General features: G+C 38.9%; 1 protein-coding gene across 1 annotated transcript in view; it reads left to right on the plus strand.

Moving 5' to 3' along the window:
- Positions 1-3,002: 3,002 nt before the first annotated feature.
- Positions 3,003-25,885, plus strand: part of SLC15A4 (solute carrier family 15 member 4) — a 30,734-nt gene continuing 7,851 nt past the window's right edge. Inside the window, exons 1-6 of the mRNA XM_037375318.1 lie at positions 3,003-3,677; positions 11,753-12,048; positions 12,921-13,089; positions 14,153-14,230; positions 19,130-19,298; positions 23,608-23,763. Of these exons, the coding sequence (XP_037231215.1) occupies positions 3,108-3,677; positions 11,753-12,048; positions 12,921-13,089; positions 14,153-14,230; positions 19,130-19,298; positions 23,608-23,763 (1,438 nt within the window). The 5' untranslated portion in view covers positions 3,003-3,107. The remainder of the gene's footprint in view (positions 3,678-11,752; positions 12,049-12,920; positions 13,090-14,152; positions 14,231-19,129; positions 19,299-23,607; positions 23,764-25,885) is intronic.

Genomic DNA, 25,885 nt, shown 5'->3' on the forward strand with positions numbered 1-25,885 from the left:
ACAGCCTAAAGCAAGATATCTGATGATGCAATGCACAAAGTCATGTTGTGGGTTAAAAGGAAGCTGTGGTTTTGATATCTGCATGAGATACCAAATTAAAAATAGCTCGGCCATTGTAACTTTTCACCACTGCTAGCTCTAAAACCAGACAGCAGCTATCCAGCACATTTAGTGTGTAACACAAAAAAGACAAAAATGCAAACATCAAAGTAAGACAAAGCCTGCTCCATGAGACAAATGAGGAAACTTAAACAGTCATCTGGGAAATAAAGAGAAAATAAAGGAAACATTCAAAGAAGTCTTAACATTTTATTACTATTTATGGTAACTCTGGTTTTTAATGCTGTATAGGCCTTAACTGCAAAAATTGAAAATCTTCAAGTCTATGCGGCATTAATATTGTTATCTTTGAAAACATGTACATTCACTTATGTATCACTGCATATACATAGCTGCATTCATTTTACTCAAAGAGAGGGTCATGGATGTATCTTAATAAAGAAGTTTTAAATGTGCTGTAGCTAACTGCTCTTGTTTGGAGGAAAATTATAAACCACCTTCCTGAAGCTGCTATACTTCCAGAGAGAATGTTTGGGTTGTAACAGTAGCGTTTGAATTTTAGTGAGACTACCTACTTCTCAATACTTGAAGATTTAAGTAACATTTTATAATGTACATTTCAAAGACTGTTCAGCATTGTTAGGTGTTTGTAACAGTTGTTGAGTAGGCCAGTACAAAAATCTAACCCCCCCTCAGAAAGGGAAACTATGAAGGCCCTGGAATGTGCTATCTGTATATATTAAAACACGAAATAACACAAAGTGTGCGTACTTTGTAGCCTGCAGCCAATACTACTCCTTAGAAAATGTAATCACAATTGATATGATATACTGTATTGAGCTGGGCAAAGCTGAAATGTAATTTTTTAAATTACAGAATCAGTCATGTGACAATAGTGCACAAAAATCTCTGTATAGCTAGTTGCATTTTCCTCACTTCCTCTGTCACGAAATTTAACTAGTTAGGAAAGCAAATATATTTAATGAGTCATTTTATGGCATGTTATTTACAAAAGCCTATCATTAAATGAATATATTTACTTTTACAAGCATCACCTGCTCAATTACCAACACTGTTCCAAAAATTTTAAGTCCTACCTAGATGTTGGGTGTAACTATATGATGTCAGTCTGTTTACCGAAAAAACACACAACCAGAATTATCTTTCCCACTTTGTTCTGGCCAAAAATATGATTTTAAGATCTGCTGTTGAAGGCGATTACGTACTTTCATGACCTTTAGCTCAACATACGTGATGTGGAACAAAAGAACATCTTGGGGCCTCGATTTTGCAGCCGCTAATTTGTTTTCTCATTTTAATCATGCACTTTGTTCCATTCACATCAAAGTCTTCATTCCCCACATGTACTTATGACATATTATTACTGCAGGTACATCCAGATAAACGTAACTTCAAACACTGGGCACATGACCCACATCCCGCTGCCGTTCGCCCATGGTGGGGCGAGCACCGCCGGGCAGCTCCAGCTGTTTTGCTGATTGACTGGATACAAGCAAAAATTAATTCCAAATCAAATGTAAGAATAAATGCAGTTTATTATATTACAATAACAGGAAATAGCATGCAATATAATAAAAGGAAACAGTACTAGTTATTATGCATAATATGATAGAAGAGCAATAGGAGTGAAGCATCAGATCATTACTGCAAAGCGTTACAGACAATAAGGAAAGGATACATCACTAGTTACCACCTTAACATTGCCCAGGTCCACCCCTTCGGCTGGGAGCCCTGTTGCAGCTGGCACCAGGAGTCTCTTGGGAACTGAGAAAATTCCATCACAGTGCATCCACCCGTAGGTGAGGCTTCTGGCCCAGTCCCAGAGCTCAGCCACCTTTATAATCAGTGAAAAACAGAAATAGTTTACGCACACAGTGTGTGTAAACTCTGAAGTTTAGGCAAAGTGCACGGCTGTGAGGTTCACGCAGGCCAGGGCCGTGGCCCAACGCCCGAGCGCGGCACAGGTACTGCGGTGACGCAGCTGCACACAGCACTGGGTGTTGGGATGGGCCTGCTCACATCTTGCTTGTCCAGGGGCTCAGGACAAACACCACCGGCTCATTAAGCTGTCCTTGAGCTCCCTGTCCCAAGTTAAGCAATCCCTAATTAAAGATGAAGCCTTTTTCATAAGCAGTAATCAATTTAATGAATTTTTACCATACCAGCACAGGTGGCCAGGCAGCTTCACGTGCCAGCACCATGGTAACACCAACAACAGCACAATTTACAAGGCACATTTGCATTTTTCTGCAGGATGGCCATTTTACGGGGACAACCCTTGCTCTCACTTTTCCGGCTGAGACGCGAGGTCGGGAAACCAACTGCATTTTACTATTGCTGCCGTTGCTGCTACTGCTGGGTAAGGCCAAGGAGAACATAAGGGCTCTGACAGAAGCCAAGTGCTGCATCTGTGGCATCAGTAAAGTCGCTCAGCTCCAGCTAAGGCCTAAAACGTAACTCCCGGCCTGAGCTAACGCACAAAATAACCATAAAATAAGTTTTCGCTGCTGCTGCTCCTGCAGCCCCTCCCCCCCGGCCTCTTTACCCCGCCTGGAGTCCTAACGACAGCGACGAGGGAAAACCTGCGGGGAGAAAGCTGCTGCCTCCCGTCCGCAGCGGGGCTCCGCACAGCCGGGGGCGCAAGCGAGACCCGGCTCGGCTCGGCTCGGCTCGGCTCGGCTCGGCTCGGCTCGGCTCGGCTCCGCTCCGCTCCGCTCGGCTCCGCTCGGCTCCGCTCGGCCCGCTACCCCGCGCCCCCTCGCGGCCCGGGCTCCCTCGCGGCGGCGCCCCCGGCGGGCCCGCCCCGCAGCTTCCGGCCCGCACGTCCCGCCCCCCGCTCGCCGCTCGCTGGGGCCCGGCCGCCCACGTGACGGTGCCACCGGCGGAGCGACGGCGCCCTCAGCTAATGGCGCCGCGCCGCTCCCCGCCGGGGCGGGTCGGGCCGCGCCGCCGCGGCCGCGTCTCCTCGGGGTGGGCCGGGAAGCGCGGAGCGGCCGCGGCCGGGCCGGGGAGGAGGAGGCCGCGTCATGGAGGAGGCCGAGCCGAGCGAGCGCAGCCCCTTGCTGAGCAGCGGGGAGCGCGGGCGGGCGGCGAGCGGCGCTTTCCACGGGCGGCGGCTGGCCTGCGCCGCCGTGCTGCTGGCCGAGCTGCTGGAGCGCGTGGCCTTCTACGGCATCACCTCCAATTTGGTGCTCTTCCTCAACGGGCCTCCCTACGGCTGGGAGGGTGCCCAGGCCAGCCAGGCCCTGCTGCTTTTCATGGGCATCACCTACCTGGTGTCGCCCTTCGGAGGCTGGCTGGCTGATGCCCTCCTGGGCAAGTTCGGCACCATCCTGCTCAGCATGGCGCTCTACCTGCTGGGCATGCTGGCCTTCCCTGTCATCGCGGCACCGCACACCCGCCAGGGCCTCTGTGGGGACATCCCCTTGTTCCCCATAGAGAACTGCTCCTCTCCGGCGGCCAACGCCACCGTGGCGCCTTGCTCCCAGGTGGGAGCCACCCGCTACTGTGCCAGCGCCACCTTCGTCGGACTGGTCCTCGTGGGGCTGGGCGTCGGGTCGGTCAAGGCCAACATCACCCCATTCGGGGCGGACCAGGTCAAGTATTTTTTGGCAGCTGCTGCCAAATCCTTTGTGGGTGCTGATCCGAACCAGGGGATGGCTGTCAGTCGTGCAGGGGGGCTTGCCTTGGTGGGGTGGGCAGTGCACCCGCAGCCTCCAGGTTCTGTACGTGTTAAGTCTCAGGGGGAATCGGGTCACCCAGCCTTGTGCCCTCTGCAGTGCTGGCTGGTAACTTGGACCTTGTTTCATAGAGTTTTGGTAGCTGTGTGGTGTCTGGTCTCTTATGACCCTTGGTTTCCTGGTAGCTCTGCCTTACGTGTGGTACCTGATTTGGCTAAACCATCACCACCTTGAGGAGTTGGGTTGAACAGCCATTAAGTACCCAGTTAATTTGACCTCAGAGCTCATCGGATGAAATACCTTATACACATTTTATCTTTGACAAGGATGACACGGGCCTTCAGCGGCAGCATTCAGAGGCCTTTATCATCCTGTGATAAACGAAGGCTAGAGAACAAACAAGTCTTTTATGCTTTAGGTATTCTCTGTGCTGCACTGCCCTTGAGTGGTATTTTTGTTCGAACTAATGTTACATGACAGGTGGGAAGGTGCTCTCAGTGTGATAACATATTACCTGGGCTGTTCTCATAAGGACATAGCCTGTCAAACAACCTTACTCAGATGCACTTCAGTGGTATCATTCGTTGGATCATCACTGCAGAACCAAGTGGCTTTACAGAAAATATTTCAGAGGCAGCTCATTGTTCAGTACCGACTGGAATGTGCTGTTGCACCTACTTTTTTTACAATCTTACGCTAAGGTAGTAGGCTGACTGGATGTTGGAAGTATAATTTCTGCTTTACAGATTGAGAATTTCAGGTACTTAGGTACTGAGCAGCTTTTCTAACCAAACTGTTTGATTGATGACAAAGCAAGGAAAATACCCCCGATCTGGTTGCATGTCTGTTTACTGGCCCATTGGGTTCTGGTTAGAGCAGGTATCAGAAATGCCATGAAATTCTTTGTGCGAGGTAGCATCTACCACAATAACATACCTCAGTCTCTATTGTGCAGTTTACATTTGTCATTCTTTGGAATGACACTGTGTCCCCCCAGCGTATTGGTTCTGTTTAAGATAGCATGAGCCCATCAAGTGAAGTGGCTTTAATATGACTTTATCTTGTAAGGTGTTTTTCAAAACTGACTGCTTATCCCCAGAACACTTTATGAACGTTAAATATAAGAGATAAATAATGGCAGGAACAGGGCAGAAGAAGAGCCATTGCCAATGGAAGTGTAGCTGTAACTAGCTGGATTTTCTAAAGGCTTTCCCCTGAGGATTTCACAGAAAGCAAGTTTTGGCTAGATTTGCAGATAATTCACGGTGATTTATGTATGGTGAAGCAAAAGAAGTACACCTTTCTGGTTCATAATAATCAGTAGAGCTCTGCCGAGGACTGAATTTTTTCCCTTCTCTCTTTTTCTGGATTATCATTACAGCATACCACTTACCTTGTTGTGCGGTTTAGGGTCCTCTGGGGTGCATTCTACCTGTATAGGAATGTAGCAAACTGCTGGGTAGGTGGATATATATTGCTGAGAATAAAGTCTGTCTCTGAGAGTCACATTCTTGGGACACCAGAACACAATGCAAACATGTTTTGGCTGGATGTGTGCTGATAAGATTTGTCCTCTTTCCCTTAAATACCAAACAAAGGAAAATATGACTTGTGTATCATGTACTTCAGCTGATATGAACCACCTTGTAAGTATTGTTAATTACACTTCATTGTAATGAATTCAACAATTAACATTCATAAAAATTACCATGTAATCTTTTCAGTTTTAGCGTATGATCTGTAACTTGGCTGGAGAGCCTAAATGTAATGAGGATTTATTTATTTGGAAGAAAAGAATTGCTTTGTGGAAAACAGGAAATTAAATTCCAATACTTCTTTTTCTCCAAAATTAAAAAAGATGTACTTTCTTAATTTCTGTTAAATGGGTGCTTTTAGAACTGGTGTTACAAGTGACTAAGTAGACATAGTATAGAGTAACTTTTGCCAGTCAGCCTAGGAAAGAAAACTACTGCAAACTAAGTATAGACCAACTTTACTTAACTGTGTTCTAAATGAGAGCTGTTTTTCTAGAAGTTGCAGGTTGGTCCATCATACAGGTCTAAATCTGGTTCTCAGAATAGTGTTTATAATCATGTGATATGTATAACCTGGCATTTTCAGTTCTGCTTTTAAGCGCCAGTGTTCTGCAGTCACTTCCTGTTCAGTGTGGCAGTTTGTGACCTTGTTTCGTTAGGAAACAATATGACTGTCCCTCATTATTGTGAAAGCTGATTTAGCTTCAACGTTGAAGCCAATATTAATAGTAGACTTCTGATCTGCTATCAGCTACAATCATTGCTCTACTTGTAATCTATTGTGGGGTTAGGGTGGTTAGAGGTGCTAGGTTTAACCCTATGTCTTCTTTCTGAATTGCCATCATAGTCTTTAAATCATCAGCAGTCCATAACCTGCCAAAAATCTTCTAGCTTTGTTAAAACCATTGCTAATGGTAGCATCACCAGAGGCAGGATGCTGTTGGAAATTGCTGCTGTCGAGATGGCTTTTTAGTGTGATTTTCAACCTTTATTTCTTTGTAGAACTTTGATTTTCCAGCCTCTGGGGAAGGATGGGGGACCATGTATAAAGACTTGATGGTCACTAACTGCAAGTTACTGTGTTGTTGAACTTCTTAGGAGACTGCGGACATCTAAGACTGCAGGTGTTTGAAAACTGAAGTTGTGGCATTCACATCGGCAGTACTAACTTGTTTTTTTGACAGAAACAATGGATGTACTAGCGAGGGGAAGCAGACTTTGAGGACTGCTCAGATTTTAGTATAAAAATCTGAAATTATGTAGCAGCTCAGTAGTACTGTATTACTGAGCTCTCTCCAGATGCTTTCAAAGAATAACTGATGCCTGTAGTGATGGATTAGAAGGTCAGAATTCTGTAGGAGTAAACCTGACAGGAAAACGTCATTGTGCTTTTCTTTTGTAGGCTAAGGACAAGGGCAAGCTTCTACTTTTCATCCTTGCTCTGTTGCGTGGCTGCTCACATAGTTGGCTGGGATAGATTTGGGGGGTTTTGTCACATTTGCCACTTGTGACTGTCAGTTGATTGCAGGAACAAATTAAAACTGCTGATGTCAGTAACTTTTAAATAATCGTTTTCCTTTTATGAGAGTCAAATAGGAGGTCATAGCTTTGGATCTGTCACAAAGTGGAAAGGGAGAGAGGCAATATGATGACACACTGGAACTCTGAAATGTTGGGGTTTAGGAAATACTTGAGATCCTTAGCAGATGATGTCAGAAATCAGATGTCACTGCGGAATGCTAGACTCCAGATAGGTAGTAGCTGCTGCAAAAATAATTCCTGCGGGTAATAATTTCTTTGAAACAGACCTAGCTGTAGAGAGCTGGGTAATTACTTTGTGACAAGGCAGAGCATCTAAACATAGAAACTACGGGGAAGCAATGATGCTTTTATAGATTCCTGGCTCTTTACATAAAAATCAGGAACATCTAATAGAATCTTAATACTTGAGCTGTGTAATATTTTTGGTTTTGAGCTGTACAAACTGCTTGGATTAGTACTTGGATCATCACCTAAGAATGATGCTGGTGTTGAAAAATCCAGGGGAGGGATAATTCAGCAAGGGATCATCTTTCTTCCAAGTCAGAATGAGGTCTAAGTGTTAACTGCAGGGATGGCTGTGCTGTGGAAGTTGCTGTCGGTCAGATATTTGTAATGACTTTTCATCAGATGTTGTAACTACAACTACTTCTTTACTGTAGTTGCATTTAAAATTTTGTTTTGATTGTAAGATGTTAAAACTCCTATCCTACATGAGTTTAGAGTATTGCACTGCAGTCACACAGCTGATGTGTCCTCTGCTGAAAGTGGCTGTAAATAACTAAATGATTACATAATTACCATAACATAGTGTTCCAGGCACTCAGGATTCTTTATCGTGAAGACTGTAGTTGTAATTATATCTCACCTGACCATAATTAGTCTGATATGTGTTTTGTTTTAGAAATTTTTAATTTTGAGAACTATTCCTTTACTATTTTGAAATCCAGTGCTGTGTAAGTCCCAGTTAGAAAACACAGAATGACACTGTGCTTTTCTTTCTGCATTTGAATTAACTATATGTAAATGGTAGTTATCAGATATAACAAGAAAAAGGACTTTTGGACTGTACAAAAATCAATTGTTAGGTTAGATTTTCTTTTGCGGAAGTTATGTTAGATGTCTTGAAAGTAGCACAATCATTTTATTTCCTCTTTAGAGGCCACCTGAATGCAGGCAGCATTGACATGTGGCCAGTTACCGACAAAGCAGCTGTGGCCAGAAGGCTTAAGAGTTGCTCATTTCCTTCATTTCTTTGTAGGTGGATTTTTTTGGTGTGGGGTTTTGTTTTTTTTTTTTTAGTTTTGGGTGAGGGCTATGGGGGAGTGGGAGGCTTTTGGGGTTTAGTTTGGTTGGGTGTGGTTTTTTTTTTTTAATTAAAATGGTTTAATTAAGCTTATGGTTTAAAAATGTAATTTTTTAAAAAATTTAAATGGTTTTATTAAACTTATGGTTTAAAAGTGGAAAATCTGGGGCAATTGGGATGCTCCTTGTATGGTACAGTAGGTCATTCTGTATTTTTGTTGAAGTAGAAGCACTACTGGAGTGTTCCTTAGTGTTCTTGGAGAATGATGTGGTATCCCATTTAGTAGGGAAAAAAGCTGTGTAAGATTGAGGAATGCAGACTAGTGAACTGGAGACTCAAGGTAGGATATTTTGCAGTGAGAGTTGATCTAAATAAGTGACAGCTGTCCAACTCTGCTAAATTTTGTGGAAAACGTCTCAATCTGGGCTGATATGCAAAACAATGTGTTATCTTGAGCATATAAATTGTGTGTATTAGATACTTGCTAATATTCATTCAAGTTAGGGCACCTTTGAAACAGTGTTACTACAGTATTTGCATTTGCTGATAGGAAGCCTTGCACGCTAGCCATGGCATTTTGCTGCTACTGTTTGCATTTTCCTGTTGTAGGGAGTTTGACTAAAACGTGATAAATGTAAGAAGGTTACCTTTTTCATACCTTTTAGATTTTGTTATGATGGGGGCAGAATCTTGTAAACATACCTATTTTGACCTTTACTGCAGGGATGTGGAACCCTTAGCCCACAGGACAGGTTCGAGCCAGGACCCACACCATACTTGTACCATTTATGTGCAGAGTTTTCCTGCTGCAGTTGCTGGTAGGACATTAAGAATATAATGAAGCTGGTGGTGCTGGTACCACAAGGAGAGTGTGTGCTTGAGCACTGATGAAATTGAGCTGAGGGAGTGATAGATTTTCCTTTCTGCTTGGATGATTGAAAATAATGTAAGCATAAGGGGGGAAAGGAGACATCGTGCAGTTTTGAGAAAAATACTTGTCCCTGATAAAAGTAAAATAATAAAATTCCAACATGGTTTTCTTCTTGGTTCCTTATTAAAATGTAGTGTGTACTTATGAAGAGGATAAACCAATCTATTTTGTGCAGTCACACAACTCAAGTAATAGTTAGAAAGGGGAAACCTTGAGTCGTCTGCTGTAAATGTAATATAGCTTATATTTTGGGCAGCTGACGTAGTGCTTGAAAGGAACTACAAGGATTGCCTTTTAACACTTGTTTTCTGGCTTTGGTAAGAAATCTTCATGGCTGTTCCGCTTTGACAAGATATTCCACCAGCTAGTTCAGTGCAATTTTTATTAAGTTATTAATGTTTGTAAATGAAATGCTATAGTGGCATTTCAGACGTGGCTGTGATGTGATTTTTAGGCTATATATACCTTGACAAAGAAGCAGAAAATGGATTATTTTCATTGTAAGCCTCTGGTGGGTCTGTCCTTTGAACATTGCATTCCTTTTTGGTCACTGTTTCAAAAAGGATACTGGAGATGGAAGTTTCAGGGAAGGGCCATGGACATGTCAGTAGTTCCCATGCAAGGAATCAGGAAACAGTCTGCAACTCTCTCTCTCAGAAAAGGCAGCTGGAAGGAAGATATGACGGTTTGTGGAAGTAGTGGCTGGGGGAGAGAGGCAGAACTGGACCAGGGGTGGGATGAAGCTGTTGTCTTCTGTTGTTTCCTGGAACGTGGTAAAACGAGTGGGACTGGTACAGGGCAGGTTCAAAACAGACAGATGGAGGTGGTTCTCCCCACTGTATAATTAGCTGGGGAACTCTTTGCCACAGGATGTTACGGATTTAAAAGCTGACCTGGGTTCAGAGGCAGTCTAGACAAGTTCATGGAGGGGAGACCTGCAGCATTTGTTAAGTAGACAGAAGACATCCTTCGTTCATGAAGTTTCTCAGGAGCTAATGGTTGGAGGCTCGGATAATACTCGATAGAAGCACTGTGCTGTGCTTGCCCTGTTCTTGCCCTGTTCTTACCTGTATCGAAGTTCAGTTTTGTCTGCCAGCTTTTCTTTGCATAGACGTGAGCAAGGTCATTTGTAGGAAGAGTGGGAAGCATCCTCCTTGCAGAAATCATAAGAAAACTGAGATTTTATGATGAAGAAATGGAAACTCTCTAAAATAGATTGCTAACTCTTCATATAAGTGGAGCATTGTGTTTATGATATAATGATTTGTTGCCACTTAGGGTTGAGAAGGAATTCCTAGCTTGATATGTTACTGCAGGTGATGACTGTTAAAATTACAAAATGGGTACCAAGTTGAAACTGGAAAGGGAGAATTTCTTGGATTTAGGCTTCAAGATTGTATTTGATATGCTAACAGCCCCACCTGAATGCCTAACAATGCTATTAACCATGCACTGGAATAGATGCCTTGATATTTTTTTTTGTTAGGCTTGGTTAAATGATACTGATGGGTTTTTGCACCACTGAGAAACTTGAAGCTGTAAATCAGAACTGACAATGCTAAAAACTTACTTCAAGACATAGCTTGCTTTTTTTATTGGCAGACTAGACACAGATTTTTTTGAAGATCTGACAGATGAGGAAGGGAAACTTGCAATTAGAAATCAAGAGCAACTGACTCAGCAAGACTGGTGCATGGCACTGACTTGCTAGTCGTTGTTAATGGCCTTTCAGTTATAAAACAGTGACAAGTACGGTATTATGAATTCTTCTACAGACTAGTTGATCTTTTTAATGTATTTCAAATTTTAGCTTGCATAATTTCTCCTACATCACACCTTATGAGTGATGCTGGGTTCCTGTGACTTAATTGCAAAACATGGGGTGACTTATGGTAGGCAATACAGAATAAAGAGTGATGCTGAAAACTGTACAGGGTAATTCTGTAAACCAGGGATGTCTTTACTTTCACTGAAAGCTTCTGAAAGACACTGAAAGCTTCAAGCAGAAAAAGAGCACTATGAACTAGTGCTGACCTAACATAGGAGTAAATGTTTACTGGGATCTTGTGACACCTCAAGCAACCCAAATGTAATTATTTCATTTTTTTAAAGGTCAGAATGGCAAGTGTTCAGTTTATGTTCTGATGAGAGGCATTAGGACTGTATTAAAATTTAAATGTCTGCTTAAATTACCAAGTAGTCATTTGAGGCTTAGAAAACGGAATATGATTAACTATTTTGCATACACAGTTGGAAGAAGAAATTGTTGCAATACTATTAATACATTAATTTTTGGGTAGCTTAACTTTTTTTTACTAAAAAAAAAAGTCCACTTCTGTGGACTACGGGACATTAATCTGAGTGATCTTTGTCTAGAGAAATGATCAAATGAGAGACAGTGCAGTAGAAATAATAATGAACTCTATGGGAAAACGATGTAGTTTAGTATTGTATGACTTTTCTATCCCTGTGCTGAACTTCTAGAAGGTCACTGATGTAATGGGGTAGCTCAGTAAGGTGTCATTTCATCAAATACCATGCTAAGCCCAAAACACTTCAATCATTTCAGTATGACACTAAATTAAACCTATACCCTTCAGTGCATTGAACTTGATTGAAGAAAATTAAGCCTGTTTATCAGAATTCAGAAATTAAATGACTTGTTTTTAATCTTTTCCAGGTCAAAGATCGGGGTCCAGAAGCCACAAGAAGATTTTTTAATTGGTTTTATTGGAGCATTAATTTGGGAGCTATTCTCTCTCTGGGAGGCATTGCATACATTCAACAGAATGTGAGCTTTGTTATTGGATATAGTATCCCAACAGTTTGCATTGGGATTTCATTCATGGTTTTCTTATGTGGTCAGAGTTTCTTCATCACAAAACCGCCTGATGGTAGTGCCTTCACAGACATGTTTAAAATTCTCGCATATTCTTGTTGCTCAAGAAAAAGACATGTGGAACATTCAACTAATAGGTTTGTAATGAGCTCTTTTGTATAGTCTGAATTCAGTGAATCGGCCTAAGAGTTGGAACGGGTTAGTTCGAACTAGCTGGCAGTAAGTCACCCTAGAGAATACACTAGAATATGCAGTTTTGCTTTGAGAACTGAAACTGGAAAATTGGCATAATGGAGGTGCTTTCTGGGAGTTCTGGGATAAAAGAGGGGCACGTTTTGAGATCACTGATCTCCATGCTGCAAGATCATCAGCTGTTGTCAACTGAGTGCTGTGACTTGACAGTTCAGTTTCTGGAAGTGTAATGTAACCTAAGTGTGCTGGTTTTAAGCGTTAGTTAACTTTCTACTTTCTTCTCTACTTAGATATGTTTAACTTCTACTTTGAAAAACATGTCATCTGTATTTAGTGTCGTAACTGGCTTGATGGCAGCCAAAACATATATTGGCTTTTTGCTTTCTAGATGGTTTTTCCCCTCTTAAGAGATACCCATGGAATACTGGTGGCTGATTTTAGTCAGTGATGATAAGAGATGTCAAGTGCCTCCTCTGCAAGGGCTTTCGTGTATTCACATTGCAAATCAGTTTAATGAATCAGAATAACCTGTATTTTGTGATACTGTTTCTTAAGTTCTGCATATTGCAGAATATATAAATTATATTTGTGTGTGGTGGTGGGAGAATGGGAAATAAGGAAACCTTTATAATGGAAGTTTTCAGCTTGTGCTTTAATCTGCTGATGACTCATTCTGGCCTAGTTTTGCTGTATTTTACAGGAATAGCTAACTCATTTTTGAAAGGCATGAGTTTCTTTATAACGAAGTGTCACGAGTTTGCCAGTTGTGTCAGTTTTTGTTGTTGTTTGACTAAACGTTTCAAATTCTTTTCAAAAGTGAAGGCCAGGGAATACTTCAGCAACCTCGCAAGCAAAGCCTGTTTGAGATGGCCAAGTTGTCTCGTGGGGGCCCATTCAGAGAAGATAAAGTAGAAGATGTGAAAGCTCTTGTCAAGATTATCCCTGTCTTTTTGGCTTTAATACCTTACTGGACAGTGTATTTTCAAGTGAGTAGTTCCAAACGGTTACATTTTTATTTTACGCATCTAAAAAACATCACTTTTAATTTAAGGCCATAATTTCCTCTTCTCCCAGTTGCAGTTGAAAGGTCTTAGGACACTAGCATTCAGTTGCAGTTCTGAGTCTGTGTTACAAATCTAACTCCTGTCTGAAAACCACCCCCCAGATCAGCTGCCAGGAGGAAACATAGAAAAGCTTCAAGGGGAAACTGTTCCATGAGGTCTATCACAGTTAGTGTTCAGTAGCTGTGATTCTAAAGAAGATTAATATTGAAAAGGATTTTTCAGAACTCTAGTATTGACAGTTTGACTTGTTTAATACCCGTGTGTTCAATACTGTCAACTACTTGTCTTTCACACACCTGGGTTGCATCTCAGGAGTCATTTAAGTAATATTATGTTAACAAAACCAATACTATGTGATGGTAGCTGCTTCTGAATTTTTTTTATTTCCTAGATAAAATTGTTGTGGAAAGCTGTATTAGCTTACCAGTATGCCAAAGTGTCTAATTTCACCTTTTTCTGGGGGCTTTCATAAATATGAAACTCTACCCCGAAGCTGAGACATGAATAATGGCTACTAAGAATACTTCCAAATAATATTTTGACTTAATAATAAAAAAGAAAACAAAAGCATTAAAATGATAGTTAAAACTAACAGTTGTACAAATTAACGTTATCTTAAATGCTGCGCTCTGTTTCATCTTGCATTTGATTCAGATAGATCAGGGTAAGTGGTCTAGATTTCATTTTAATTACTTCCTTTCTGTTTTTTCTGTCTTAATGAGATGAAACAGGATGGCAGGTAGGTTTTTGAGGGAAGATAAGCAGAAATTGTTTTGAAAGTCACATGAGTGATGCTTTGTGTTTTTAATAAAAATAAATGTAAAGGTTAAAAAATCTTGACATGTTCTAACAACAATTCTTTTTGTTTTGCTATATTAACACTTTACCTCTGGTATAATCTTTGTTAATTATTAAAAATGTAAAAATACCTTGCTCTTAGTACTATCTTGTTCAAGTAATCACAACTTATCTTTCCTAATGCTAGATGCAGACAACATATGTGTTGCAAAGTCTCCATCTGAAAATTCCTGAAATATCAAACGACACCAACTCAATTCATACGGTAAGCAGGGCAAAGCAAGTGAAAAGTATTTTTTCTTTAGTTGAAATGCAAAATGGGTAAGTATGGTACAAAAATTCCAGAAAGTTAAGGGGAATCGATAGCCACAGACGTGGGGCATTTAGAAGCATGACACATAGTACAGAGATTTTGGCACAGCTACCTGTGTATGGAGTTCACACCATTCTGTTTTGAATGTATTTAGGTAACTTTCACTGCTTTAATTAAGAATGTCTTTATCCTTCAGTAGACAAAGTACGATCTTTGAAGAAAGCTTATAAATCTCTATGCCCTAAGTTTTCAAAGTCATAAGTAGTACACAAGCATTCCTAAAAACTCAGGAGGAATACCCATACTGAACTGAAACATTAGTATTTGCAAATTTGGAATCTGAGATACATTTGTAACTTTATACTGCTTAATCAGTATTCATTTTACCTTGATTCAGTTTAGCATATTGAAGGAAGTTGTTAGATCAATATTTTTCAAGAAAGGCTGGCATCATGTAATTGCAGAAATGGTACTGAGGAATAAAAACGAAAAGTATGAATGTAAGTTGTTAACAGGCTTACTAAAACGTTCTTTTAAAATCAAGTTTCTTCTGTTTTATTTCAGATTCATATCAGTAAGACAGAATGGCTTCAGTCTTTTTTATACAGATCAAAAATACAAAATGCTGGTGTTTTATTTTTCTTTGAACTTGTCTGAAAACTGAGCTGCTTCTGAATCACAGCCAAAGGCTTAATGGAAGTTTTTAAAATATATATATATATATATATAAATATATAAAATATAGATATAGATATAGTCATACTGGCTAAGTAAGACTTCTAAACCAACCAAATGATAGTTACTTAGTTTTATACAGTTAAAAAAACTATAAAGAAAGAGTAGTTTGACTTTTTCAGTTAAATGCGTGCTGTCAACAAAAGAATCTAAAGCAAATTTCCTCAACTGAGTTCTCTGTGGATTTTTTTTTTTTTTTTTGCATAGCTTTTGGGGACAGAAAGCCATTGCCACTTTAACTTCAGGGTTCCGTTTTGTGGTGTTTGAGTTCCATGTTCATTTAAAAATAAGATATTTTCTTATTTCAAAATCCTAATTAGTCTGAGGCTTCTGTTTTAGTTGCATCAGTTTTAATTGTGGACCATATTCAGGGTAATTGTGTTAGATATACCTTATATATATATATATACACACCTAATAAATATATACACCTAGTTTTACTTTAATACAGGTTAGTACATTTACATTTGCTCTTTTCTTTGAGCTTTTTACTTTTCTTTATTGCTTGAGTATGAGAGGGGACTCTTAATATTTTTCTGTTATTATGAACTATGTGACTCTTGTTAGAACATTGTCGTCGTTGGACTAGAGAAGTGGATTTTCTTTTTTCTAACAAAGTGCACACAAGACTTCAGTGTCCCATTGTCAGTCTGAAAATTAAAAATATTGTCAGTCTGAATATTTATTGTATAGAAATTAACATGGAGCTTTGTTTATCAAACTGAGCTTTCCTCACCACCTTTTTTGGGCATTAGAGTTGTTTTCAAGTTGTAAGTAGAGCATTATGTTTAGATTAGTTAAAAAAACAAACAAACAAAAAGTTTTCATTGGTGTTGCTGAAAAGACTTTAAAATACCACTCATGCCATGTAGCCACTTTGTCTAATTTAAAAGTGTGCCTTTAAAAGTTAGTTACCTGGTTTTAGTGTTTAGTTAAAATATGCAGAATTTAAGGCAGGGACAATGGAACAATGATCCTAGTCTCTCTTGATACTTCTAAATCATTTTTTTCTGTCTTGCTTAACTGACTGGCTCCTTTCTCTGCAGCACATCTGTTGTGTTGTTCTTGTCTTGTTTTGAAATACTCTGCTGTGATCTATCAGCATTAACAGTGTAAGTCAAATTAATTAGATTTTTGCTGTCTTCATTGGTATGTGGTTTACCTGAAGGATGCTGACCTGTAATCTGCATTATGTGGGTAGTATCTTTGAAAGTGATTCTGACTTGTTTGATTGCTCCAAATGAAAATTATTTGTGGTAATTAAGAAAAGGTGTGGTACTACAATGTTTTACATGAAAAACATTGTACCTTACCAGGTCTAGGTTTTCCTTAAGTTCTTTTAGCACCTCTGCCCAATAATAATAAAGTCTTACTACCTCTTGATTTGAAAAGAGTGAAATATGTGTATGCCCTTTTAATTTGCAGGCTCCTGATAGAGTAGAAAATGGAAAACCATACATTTTAAACAACCCCCCCCCCCAAGTGAGTGCTTGTATGAAATACAGCAGTGCCAGAGGCGTTTGGTATTATTCTTCTGTCTTACCAGATTCAGCAATGATAAAACATTCCTACATCCTTGACTCTTAATTACACAAATCAGTCTTTGTACAAACTGTTACATAGGTTAATGCTGATGTGATATTTGAAGCAAATGAAAAGGTGAGTGGGAGAGGGAGGGATATTGAAAGTTTTAAATTGCTAAATATTTCAAAATAAGCAAGAGTTTGACTCGGCAGAAGTCATGGTGCATTTTTCGAAGTATGTGAAGATTGCTAAGCAATGTACATAACCTTATGTATCAAACTGCCGAGTATTTTTATATAGCTAAACCAGCTTATTCCATTTTCAAGTCTATGATCTTGAAATGCCCGGGAAACATTAAGTAGAGGTTGGGGTGAATTGAGTTTTACCATCATCATCATCATAACTTCTTGGGGTCAGCAAACTATGAACCAGAAAGCATTTGCCAGGGTTCCTTGGAGAACTGCAATGGCAACTGTCATGCACAGCAAGAAAGCCGTAGTACTTCTAATTACTGTTGTCACAACGTATCTGCGTGCAGCGTGCTAAAAATGTGCCACGTACATATGCTCATGCTAGCTGGGGATTTTGACAAAGCCGTGTGTGGACACAGCTTGATGTCAGTCAAAGACTTGGTGCACTGGCTCAAACTCCTGTGAAAGTGCCAACTCCGGCTTCGCTTATGCAGAACTAAAGGTTCACATTTTGCTAACTCCTTGTTTTTGCAGTGTGTCATCGTCACAGCCATACTGGAGTTCTTGCAACCGGCCAGTGAAACGGGGTTCTCATCTAGAATGAGGGATGCATGCCCCCCCCCCCCCCCCCATGTTAGAGGCTCAGGGCTTGGGTTATTGAGATTCTTGCAGTGGTTGAGATTTGCAGCCTCAAGGGAACGTGGCTGTCTTCCTCTTACTGTGGGTGTAACTTCACATTGTCACAGGCCCCTTGGTCATCCTGCGTAACCTCTAGAAGAATATTCATCTATTCTAACCTTGAGTTTACACACACAGGGAAACAGTTTAGTATCAAAAACTAAATCTGCATCAGAAACGCATAGTTCAAGCCGTGCTTGTATTTTGGGTCAAAGAGTCAGTGCAATGCACAGTACAGTATCACGTTGTTCTAAATGCAATTTTAAAAAATATTCCCAAACCAGAACATTTTTGTAAGTCTTCCTGTGCTGTCTTGGTTTGTTAGCTCAGAACACAGTACAGTATCACGTTGTTCTAAATGCAATTTAAAAAAATATTCCCAAACCAGAACATTTTTATAAATTTTCCTGTGCTGTCTTGGTTTGTTAGCTCAGAACACAGGCTAAATATTAGTAAGCTTGGTAGAAATTGTCTCATTCATACAGACGGGAATCTTACTGCCAATTACTGAGTCTTGCAAATGAGAAAGGATGCAAGTGTTACACCATTCTCTTTGTTCATTTGACAAGTGTAGTTTAATTTTAATTGAATTTTGTATTATGTGACTAAACTCTGTTTCTACTGTTCTGTGCCATAATTCTGAAAGTTCTAAGCCTAATAATAGAAGATCTATAGAACCTGGCTATTAAATGTTTTTCGTGACTGAAGCAGAAAAAACGTTTTAATTCTGTCAGACTAGTGTATATCACTGAAAGCAAAATAATAGGGACTATTTAACTGCATTAAATCATGATTTGCATGCCATTAATACTGACTTTGAATGCTTTTAAAAATGTATCTTGGGGTATATTCACTTAAATAGTCTGCACAATTTTGTTTACTAGGTTTGAGTGGCTTAATCAATCATTCCTCAGACAGGTGTTCTATGACTAAAAACATCTCAACCGTAGAAAAGCTCCCAAAGGATAGTGATTTTTTCCCATTAAATGCATTTCAGGATGCATGCAGAAAACCTCACGTTGTGATAATGCTAATGGCTTCCTCATCTTTCAAAAGGAATTTGTACAGTTTTAGTTAGATAGTTAACTTTTATTTTAAAAATAAAAATAAAAATTGAGTAAGGTCCTAAAAAAAATTTGCAAAACATCTTTGCTGAGTTCTACATTTTGTTTTCTCAGAGTACTCTCTTCATTGGCCCAGTAATTTTTTTATTCCTGGTTTTCTTTGGAACAATGTGCAGTATTTGCTTTTTTGAAAAGAACCTTTTTTCTCTGGGCACTTGACATTGTTCAGTCCCACTGGAAAGCTCCTACACCCATCCATCCCCCCCAAAAAACCCAAAACCAAAACCAACAAAGCAAAACAGAAAAACCCACCCAACACCCACCTCAGCCCAGCTGGAGGTGCATCTATAGTGTTATATATTATTATAGATTATATAGAGCATAGTATATATTCGTCACTATAGTTATACAGTGGGGAAGCATTTGTGCTTCTGAGCTAAGAGAATTATGAACTGCCAAATTAAAGGAAAACCTGAATAACTGATGGTTTTCCTCAGCTTTTACATACTCTTATTTTTCTTTTCACAGTAGCTATCAGTACACTGTGGTTTATTTTGGATCTCAGTCTTCCATCAAAAATATTTTTTCCTTTGTAAAATAATAGGAAAAATCAACCCTTAAGTAGGAAATTACTAACTTAAGTCATCTTATCTTTTCAGTTTCCAGCAGCCTGGTTGACTATGTTTGATGCAGTACTTATTCTGATCCTAATACCCTTAAAAGATAAATTGGTGGACCCCATTTTAAAGAGGAATGGCTTGCTCCCATCCTCACTGAAGAGGATTGCAGTTGGAATGTTCTTTGTAATGTGTTCTGCATTTGCTGCAGGTAAGAAAACAACTCTGAGATCTACTTCCATAGTTATTTATTCAGCTACTTGCAATAGCATTTAAAAAAAACACCTTTGTGAATCTTTAATTTGAGATTATTGAGAAGTCTTTTCCATGGGATAGTTAGAATGCAACTGCATGACTGTATTTCCCACAATGAAAGATACTTGATCCAAAAACTTACTGTTTTGAATGTTTGAAATAAAATTGGACCATTTTGCCTGCCTGCAATAGACTTTGAGTATACCTTTTAAAACCAATTGTCAATTAAGGTTTTCATATACAGTGTTACTTTCTAGTATGCTTGGTAGAGGAGAACTATTTGTCTTCTGACTGTATTTTCTCAACAAATGCCTTAGCTTCATGATCAGTGTTTAGGTTGTCTGAACAAAGTGTCCAGTGTTTGGGTATAAGGCTGTTAATCCTCTTAAAATAATCTTTATGGTATTGTTGAGGTCCATGTTGTTTGATTTATTAACAATTTATCTTGAAGCTGAAAATTTATTTACCTTGAAAAACAAATTAGTTCAGAAATAAGTATGTTCCTTCATATATTTGACTTCCAAGTATTAAAGCAGGGAAAGAATTTTAGGTAAAATTTCACTTTATCTGAAACAATAAAGTTAGGTTATAGCTGAACAAGAATTTCCTCACACTTTGGGTTTTTTTCTCCCCATCTTAATGTTCCCTAATGTTTGGGAATTACCGTAGTGTAAAATAGCTTAGCTGTAGCATGAAAGGAAAAAGATGACAACTCTGTTCAAACCATAAATCAGCTGCTTTTGAGATGATTTAAAGTTGTTAAGCACTGCTGATGTGGAACTGAACATCTCTGAGCAATGCTTCATAGAACCTATAGCCTTCACCTAGTATCACTGTAATGAACATATTGATAAAGCATTATAGCATTAAATAAATTAATTTCAGCAGTTGTAATCTCCTATATTTTAGAGAGGGACACTTTATATGGCTATTAAGATTTCTTTCAATGAGAGAGATAATTACCTTATTAGGCCAAGGTCACTTTGCGTGTGGGCAAGTAAAGCTCTTAAAGCAAAGTCATTTAAACTTAAAATAGGAATTTTTCTCTTATTCCATGTTAACTTAGGACACTGCTACCAGCAAAAGAAGATGATGTAGAACAGTTAAATGTCAGGTCTTTAAATAGAACCTGCTGGCTCACATGTAAGTGAGTTCAAACCCAGCAATATCTGTCTTCATTAGTACTGGGGGAAAAAAGCTTATTGAGCTACAATAGCTGAGTTGGGGAATGGGTTCGCATAGCAGAACTCTTAAAAATTTCAACTACTTGTTTTCTATTCACCTACAAATGTAACACACAATTTTGTTGTTTGAGCCTCTCCTAACTCTTCCACAGTAGAAACTGAGAAGGTAAATTCTTCGGGTGGTTATCTGCAATCTGGTTGGAAAGTTTAACCTTTAGACTAACTTAACATCCCTTCATCATAGCATGAATTTAAGAGCTTCAGTTGCAACAAATTTGGGGCATAGGAAACTCTGTTTATTTTAGCAGGGTGGAAAGCTTCTGTTGGTTCGTGTTTCATAAAATTTTTATTTTCTCATTAAATGTTAGTTATAGAAGCCATATTTTAATATTCTTAAAATACAACATTAATTCCCACCATTTCTGCCTAGAGGTAGACATTGATTAACATCTTAAAAGTATGAAGCTGTTAATGTCTTAACTTGCAGTCTTGGAAGTATCTTAATAATTTTTTGTGTGCCATATTTCCATTTTAACTTACTTATCTAACTGGCATTAGTTGTGGATGCTACTTTAGGCTACCTATTAGATTTTTTTGGCTTATTTTAAATACCTTACAAACTGTATGAGAATACAACTGATTAGATTTAATGAACATCTGCAGTGCTTCATGCATTTTATCATAAATTCTGAGCAGCAGTATATAAGGTTATTCAACTGGAAAATCTACTTCATTTATAGAGTTTAAACAATTGTAGCAAGCAGTTAAGATTCTTTTAACTACTAAAACTGTAAGATTAAACTTGAAGCTTGTCTATCAAAGTCTAAGAAAGAATTCATAGATTCTAGATTCTGAAGTACTTGGCCTTGAAGATAAATTTATGACAACGCTTGGTATGTTGTAGTTATGCTCCTGTGTGGTTAAACACCTCCTAAATCTACTTACGTTAAGAAGAGTATCAGAGGCATTAAGGATCACTAGATGTTAATGTTAGTTAGCATTAGAGGTGCAATAATTTTGTGTTGAATGCATATGAATGAAATTATGTCTGAGTTCTTAGCTGATTGTACTGCCTTGTTTACATTTTAGTTAAGTTCCACTCTAAAATGTTTGTCAGCTGTATTAAAACTAAAACACCAAGAAATCCAGGTTTATTTTAATGACATCAGCTTTTCACAGTTCAGAGGGCACTGAGGTGGCTGAAAAGCTAAAGAAAAGTACTTAAAAATAAGATGGGTAAGTGGTCACCTGAAAAGAAATGAAGGTAGAGAAAATGTGGTGGCTTGACACTAAAAGGTACTAAGTTCAGAACAGTCTTTACCTCAAAAACAGATGTTACTAAGGAAAACATACTTTTTAAGAAACATTTTGGGGCCTCAAGGTAGTATTTAAGCAAACTTGAGTAATTCTGTTTTCTGTGTGTCATGAGATTAGGCTGTAGAGCTGTTGCAAGATTTTGTACTTGAAGAGATTCTGGACTGCTATGAATGAGTAAAGACCCATTATATAAATGCAGCTTTCCATCCTTTTCAAAGTACTTTCCAAAGTCACTTGTTCGTGTGTGCTCCCTCAAGTCTGGTTTTTGGAGTTCCAACTCCCTACAATAACGAAATGCAACGTTATCCTTAAGCATGTGATTTCTAGAACGTGTTCAGTTATGGCCTCACCTACAGAATGCATATAGGGACTACAGGGGGGTTTGGGTCCCAGCTTGGGTCCCTCACCATGGTCAGGACTGATAAGAAGCTGCATGTTGTGGTGTGGAGGTGTTTTGGCAAACACCACTCGTTTCCCTTGGAACACTAACTTAGGAGAGACATGGGGATCTGCTTGGCCCCCTCAAGGTTTGTATGTCATAGATCTCAGAAGAAACAGGAGAACAGATGTTACATTGGGCATTAAAAATGGCTTGTGCTTTTTTATATGAAAAGTGCTGTCAATAGGTTCTGTCAGCATCGTATTAAATGTCCATGTCATCCTTTGGCTGCCTCTAGGAAAGAAAAAGCTAGAAGTGAGGAAACAGATGTAATCACTTGTACATAGTATGATATCCATGAAGCATCATGTCTGTCTTCTAAATCTTGTACAATTTTGTTTTGTATGTAAGAGGAGTGATATTTTGTGCCCCAAGATTAGGTGGAATCTTGGCTCAGTAAGCAGAAAGAGACCAAAACGGACAGGCACAAAATGGGAGGCCGTGTGTGTATAACGTGTATTACAAGTAGCAGTGCCATTGACTTACTGTTGCTCCTCTGAACTGGTGATTAATAAATTCCCCTCATTTCCAAGGATATTGAGAATTCTTTTATAGAGGTCCTTTTTGGGTGAGGCGGGGAATTTTATTAACTATTAGCTATTCTGTGCATTTTATGTAACAGTGCGGCAAATCCTTTAATCTGGGCAACTTCAACAAAAACCCTACAGCATTATTTGATACTCACTTTCTACTCTAAACTGTTGTGTTGAGCAAGCTAAAAATGGTTATATTTTACATTATCATGTCTATTTTTCATTCTACATGAAGTACTTTCTCTGCAATGTATTGCTTGTAAATCAAGCTCTAATGAGCTTTTGGATCTCTTGGGATGATAAGTGTCATATAAATGTCATGATCATACTCACAGAGGATTTTCATAGTTCTACAGGACTAGTGTAGCCATTTCAATAAGGAAAATGGGTTCTCGTTTATTAATACTGTGGTGGCAGGTGCAGTGGTTTAACACTGCAAAGTAGTAGTTTGAGAAAATGAGATTCTTTAAAAAAACCGAACAACATAGTTTGTATGAGAAGGCTCTCAGCTAATCCATCTGGAAAAGGCTTAAGTACTTATAATTATTGCTACTGAATAAGAATATAATCACTAATTCTATGGCAGAACTGTATGTCTTGAAGTAACAGTAGCAAAAATAATCTGAAATGCTTTATGTTAGGAAATAAGGAGATATATATTCCTGTTTTATAGTTTGTAATTGCACTGCAGGACTGAATTGTAATGTAATTCTTAATATGTAATTTAATTCTTAATATGAAGAAACAATGTTTGCATCTTAGGTCAATCTTTTTTACCCCCCCTTAATGCAGGAATTCTGGAAAGCAACAGACTGAAAATTGTAAAGGTTAAAACAATTAATCAGACAATTGGAAATGTTACATACCATGCTGCAGATTTGCCGATATGGTGGCAGATTCCTCAATATGTGCTGATTGGATTCAGTGAAATATTTGCAAGTATAGCAGGTAAGAGTCTTTGTGTGTTTTAAATCTGCTTTCTCATCTGTCCTAAATGATGGATTCTTAAAAAAGAAATACTTACTTCTCAAATCATTATAAATAAGCTCTAATGTTTCCAAATATAATACTATACCATATAACTTAATATAAGTGGCAAAGCACACAATTGTCTTTCACATTTGAAAATTTTTTATATGAAAGTATGTTTTCAAGACTGAATTTCAAGTAGAGCAACACTTAAAATATTTGCATGTCATCCAGTTAGAATTGGATATTTGCAAGCCCTAATGGAAAACAATATACACTTTCAATATTGTATTTTAAAGAATAGTTTTGATGCAGTGTTGTTTCCTCTGAATCTTTCCCTGTGTTGCAAATAAAATTTCTGCTTTGTAATTTTTTTGGCGTAAAAACTGAGCTCACAATTTAGAAAGTGAATTAGTAAGTGTCAACACTTTTCTGAGGGGAAAAAGAACCATCTTTAGAAAGATTTGTCACTAATTTAAATTCATATTACTTGACTTTTTACATCTCCTGAAATAACAAAATTTGTAACGCTCAATTTAAACTACTTTTTTTGTGAATATTAGTAATGAAGTAGCTATTTTTTATACAGTATCATCTGCTTTATTTACAGATCAATTTTTCTATAGTTGTTTTAATACTTCAGTGTGATAGTAGGGAAATGGAAACACTGTTCAGAATCTTGCCTTTCAACAAATGCAGATCTTAAATTTCTTAATGCTGTTCTGTGTGGTGTCGTGGACAGCTGTGTGATTATACTGATTTTTAAGCTGAAAGTGAAGTGGGAGGAGAGGGTGAATAGAACTACAAAATCTTATTTTCTGGTCTGTTTCATATACACGCAGGGCTCATTAGCAGGAGGAAAGCACAGGCAACTTACCTGTTGTCACTGTGCTACGCCTAGCACAGGTGTCCTGGATTAAACAGTGGAAGGGTATTGTGAGTCTCTTAGCACAGTGCTTGCATGCCTAGTGCTTGGGAGCAATGCGTAGTTACCAGTAAGAAACCCGTCATGATCGTAGAAGTAGCTATTCTGATCCTACTTAAATAGAATGCAGAGTTCCCTGAGTGGAACTCCTCCAGTGGCTTGACTTAAAAATCATTTAGTATTTGCTTAATTATAGTTACTTATTAATGTGTCGAAGTACTGTTTCAGAATATTGAACTTTGAAGATCATCCATTCAAACTGGGATTACATATAGGTCTTTTTTCTTCGATTTCTTGTAACAGAATTTCTTGGTTTCGTTTCCCGTGCAGGAGGTTACTGTCATTCCTCACTCTGGGCAAGCCCAGTGCATTCAAATAAGATTCTCTAACGTCCTGTTGGCGGTAGCCCAAGCTGTCTGGTGGCCCATTTGTTCCCCTCTTAGTGGAACAGAGAACTTCTCCATCAGGTTTCTGGTTACATGTCATCACAGTTGTTAGGAAATAAAACAAAGGTGGTTGGATTGCTTGGCAAGTAGAAGAAAAGGTGGTGTGTGGCTTTTTGTTTTGTTTTTCTATCTCCTCATTTGCTGTAAGCTTTTCTTCTAGCTGTCTGGCCTGGGATTTCATGTGACTGGAAGAATTAGACGTATCGATCACATATTGAACTACTTTAGTTATTCAGTATGTTAGAGGAATTCTTTTTAGATATGGCTTTGATTTGTGTGTATTTGTAGTTTTGTGGCTTGCATTCAAATGCCCCACTAATGTACTCTTTCCTTCCTGGTGGAGGGTAGGTTGATGTCTCATGCCAGGTTGCTGGGAGTGTCCCATTTGCAATGGGAATGCAGCGTCCTCCAACAGTTAATTCTGTGCATGCACAGGGCATGTACCTGGAAACCAGCACCTAGCACAAACTCTTCTGACAGTAAATGCAACATTTGGAAATAAGGTCCTACTGTATTGCACCAGTTGAAAGCCTAGTTCTTCAGGTTTTGTAGTGCAGCAGTTGGTATTGGAGATGAACCCCTTAAGTGGCGAATGGCTGAAGGTCTGAGGTCACTGAAACCTGATAGGAGTCCCAAGACACTGAAGACTTTAGATTCTTAAATGGAAAGTACGCTTTGGCAGTGCAGTTGGTACATATCCTTTGCTAGAGGATGTATCTGCATAGTCACT

Source organism: Falco rusticolus, chromosome 1 (genome assembly GCF_015220075.1).
Source record: "Falco rusticolus isolate bFalRus1 chromosome 1, bFalRus1.pri, whole genome shotgun sequence".
Taxonomy (NCBI): Eukaryota; Metazoa; Chordata; class Aves; order Falconiformes; family Falconidae; genus Falco; species Falco rusticolus.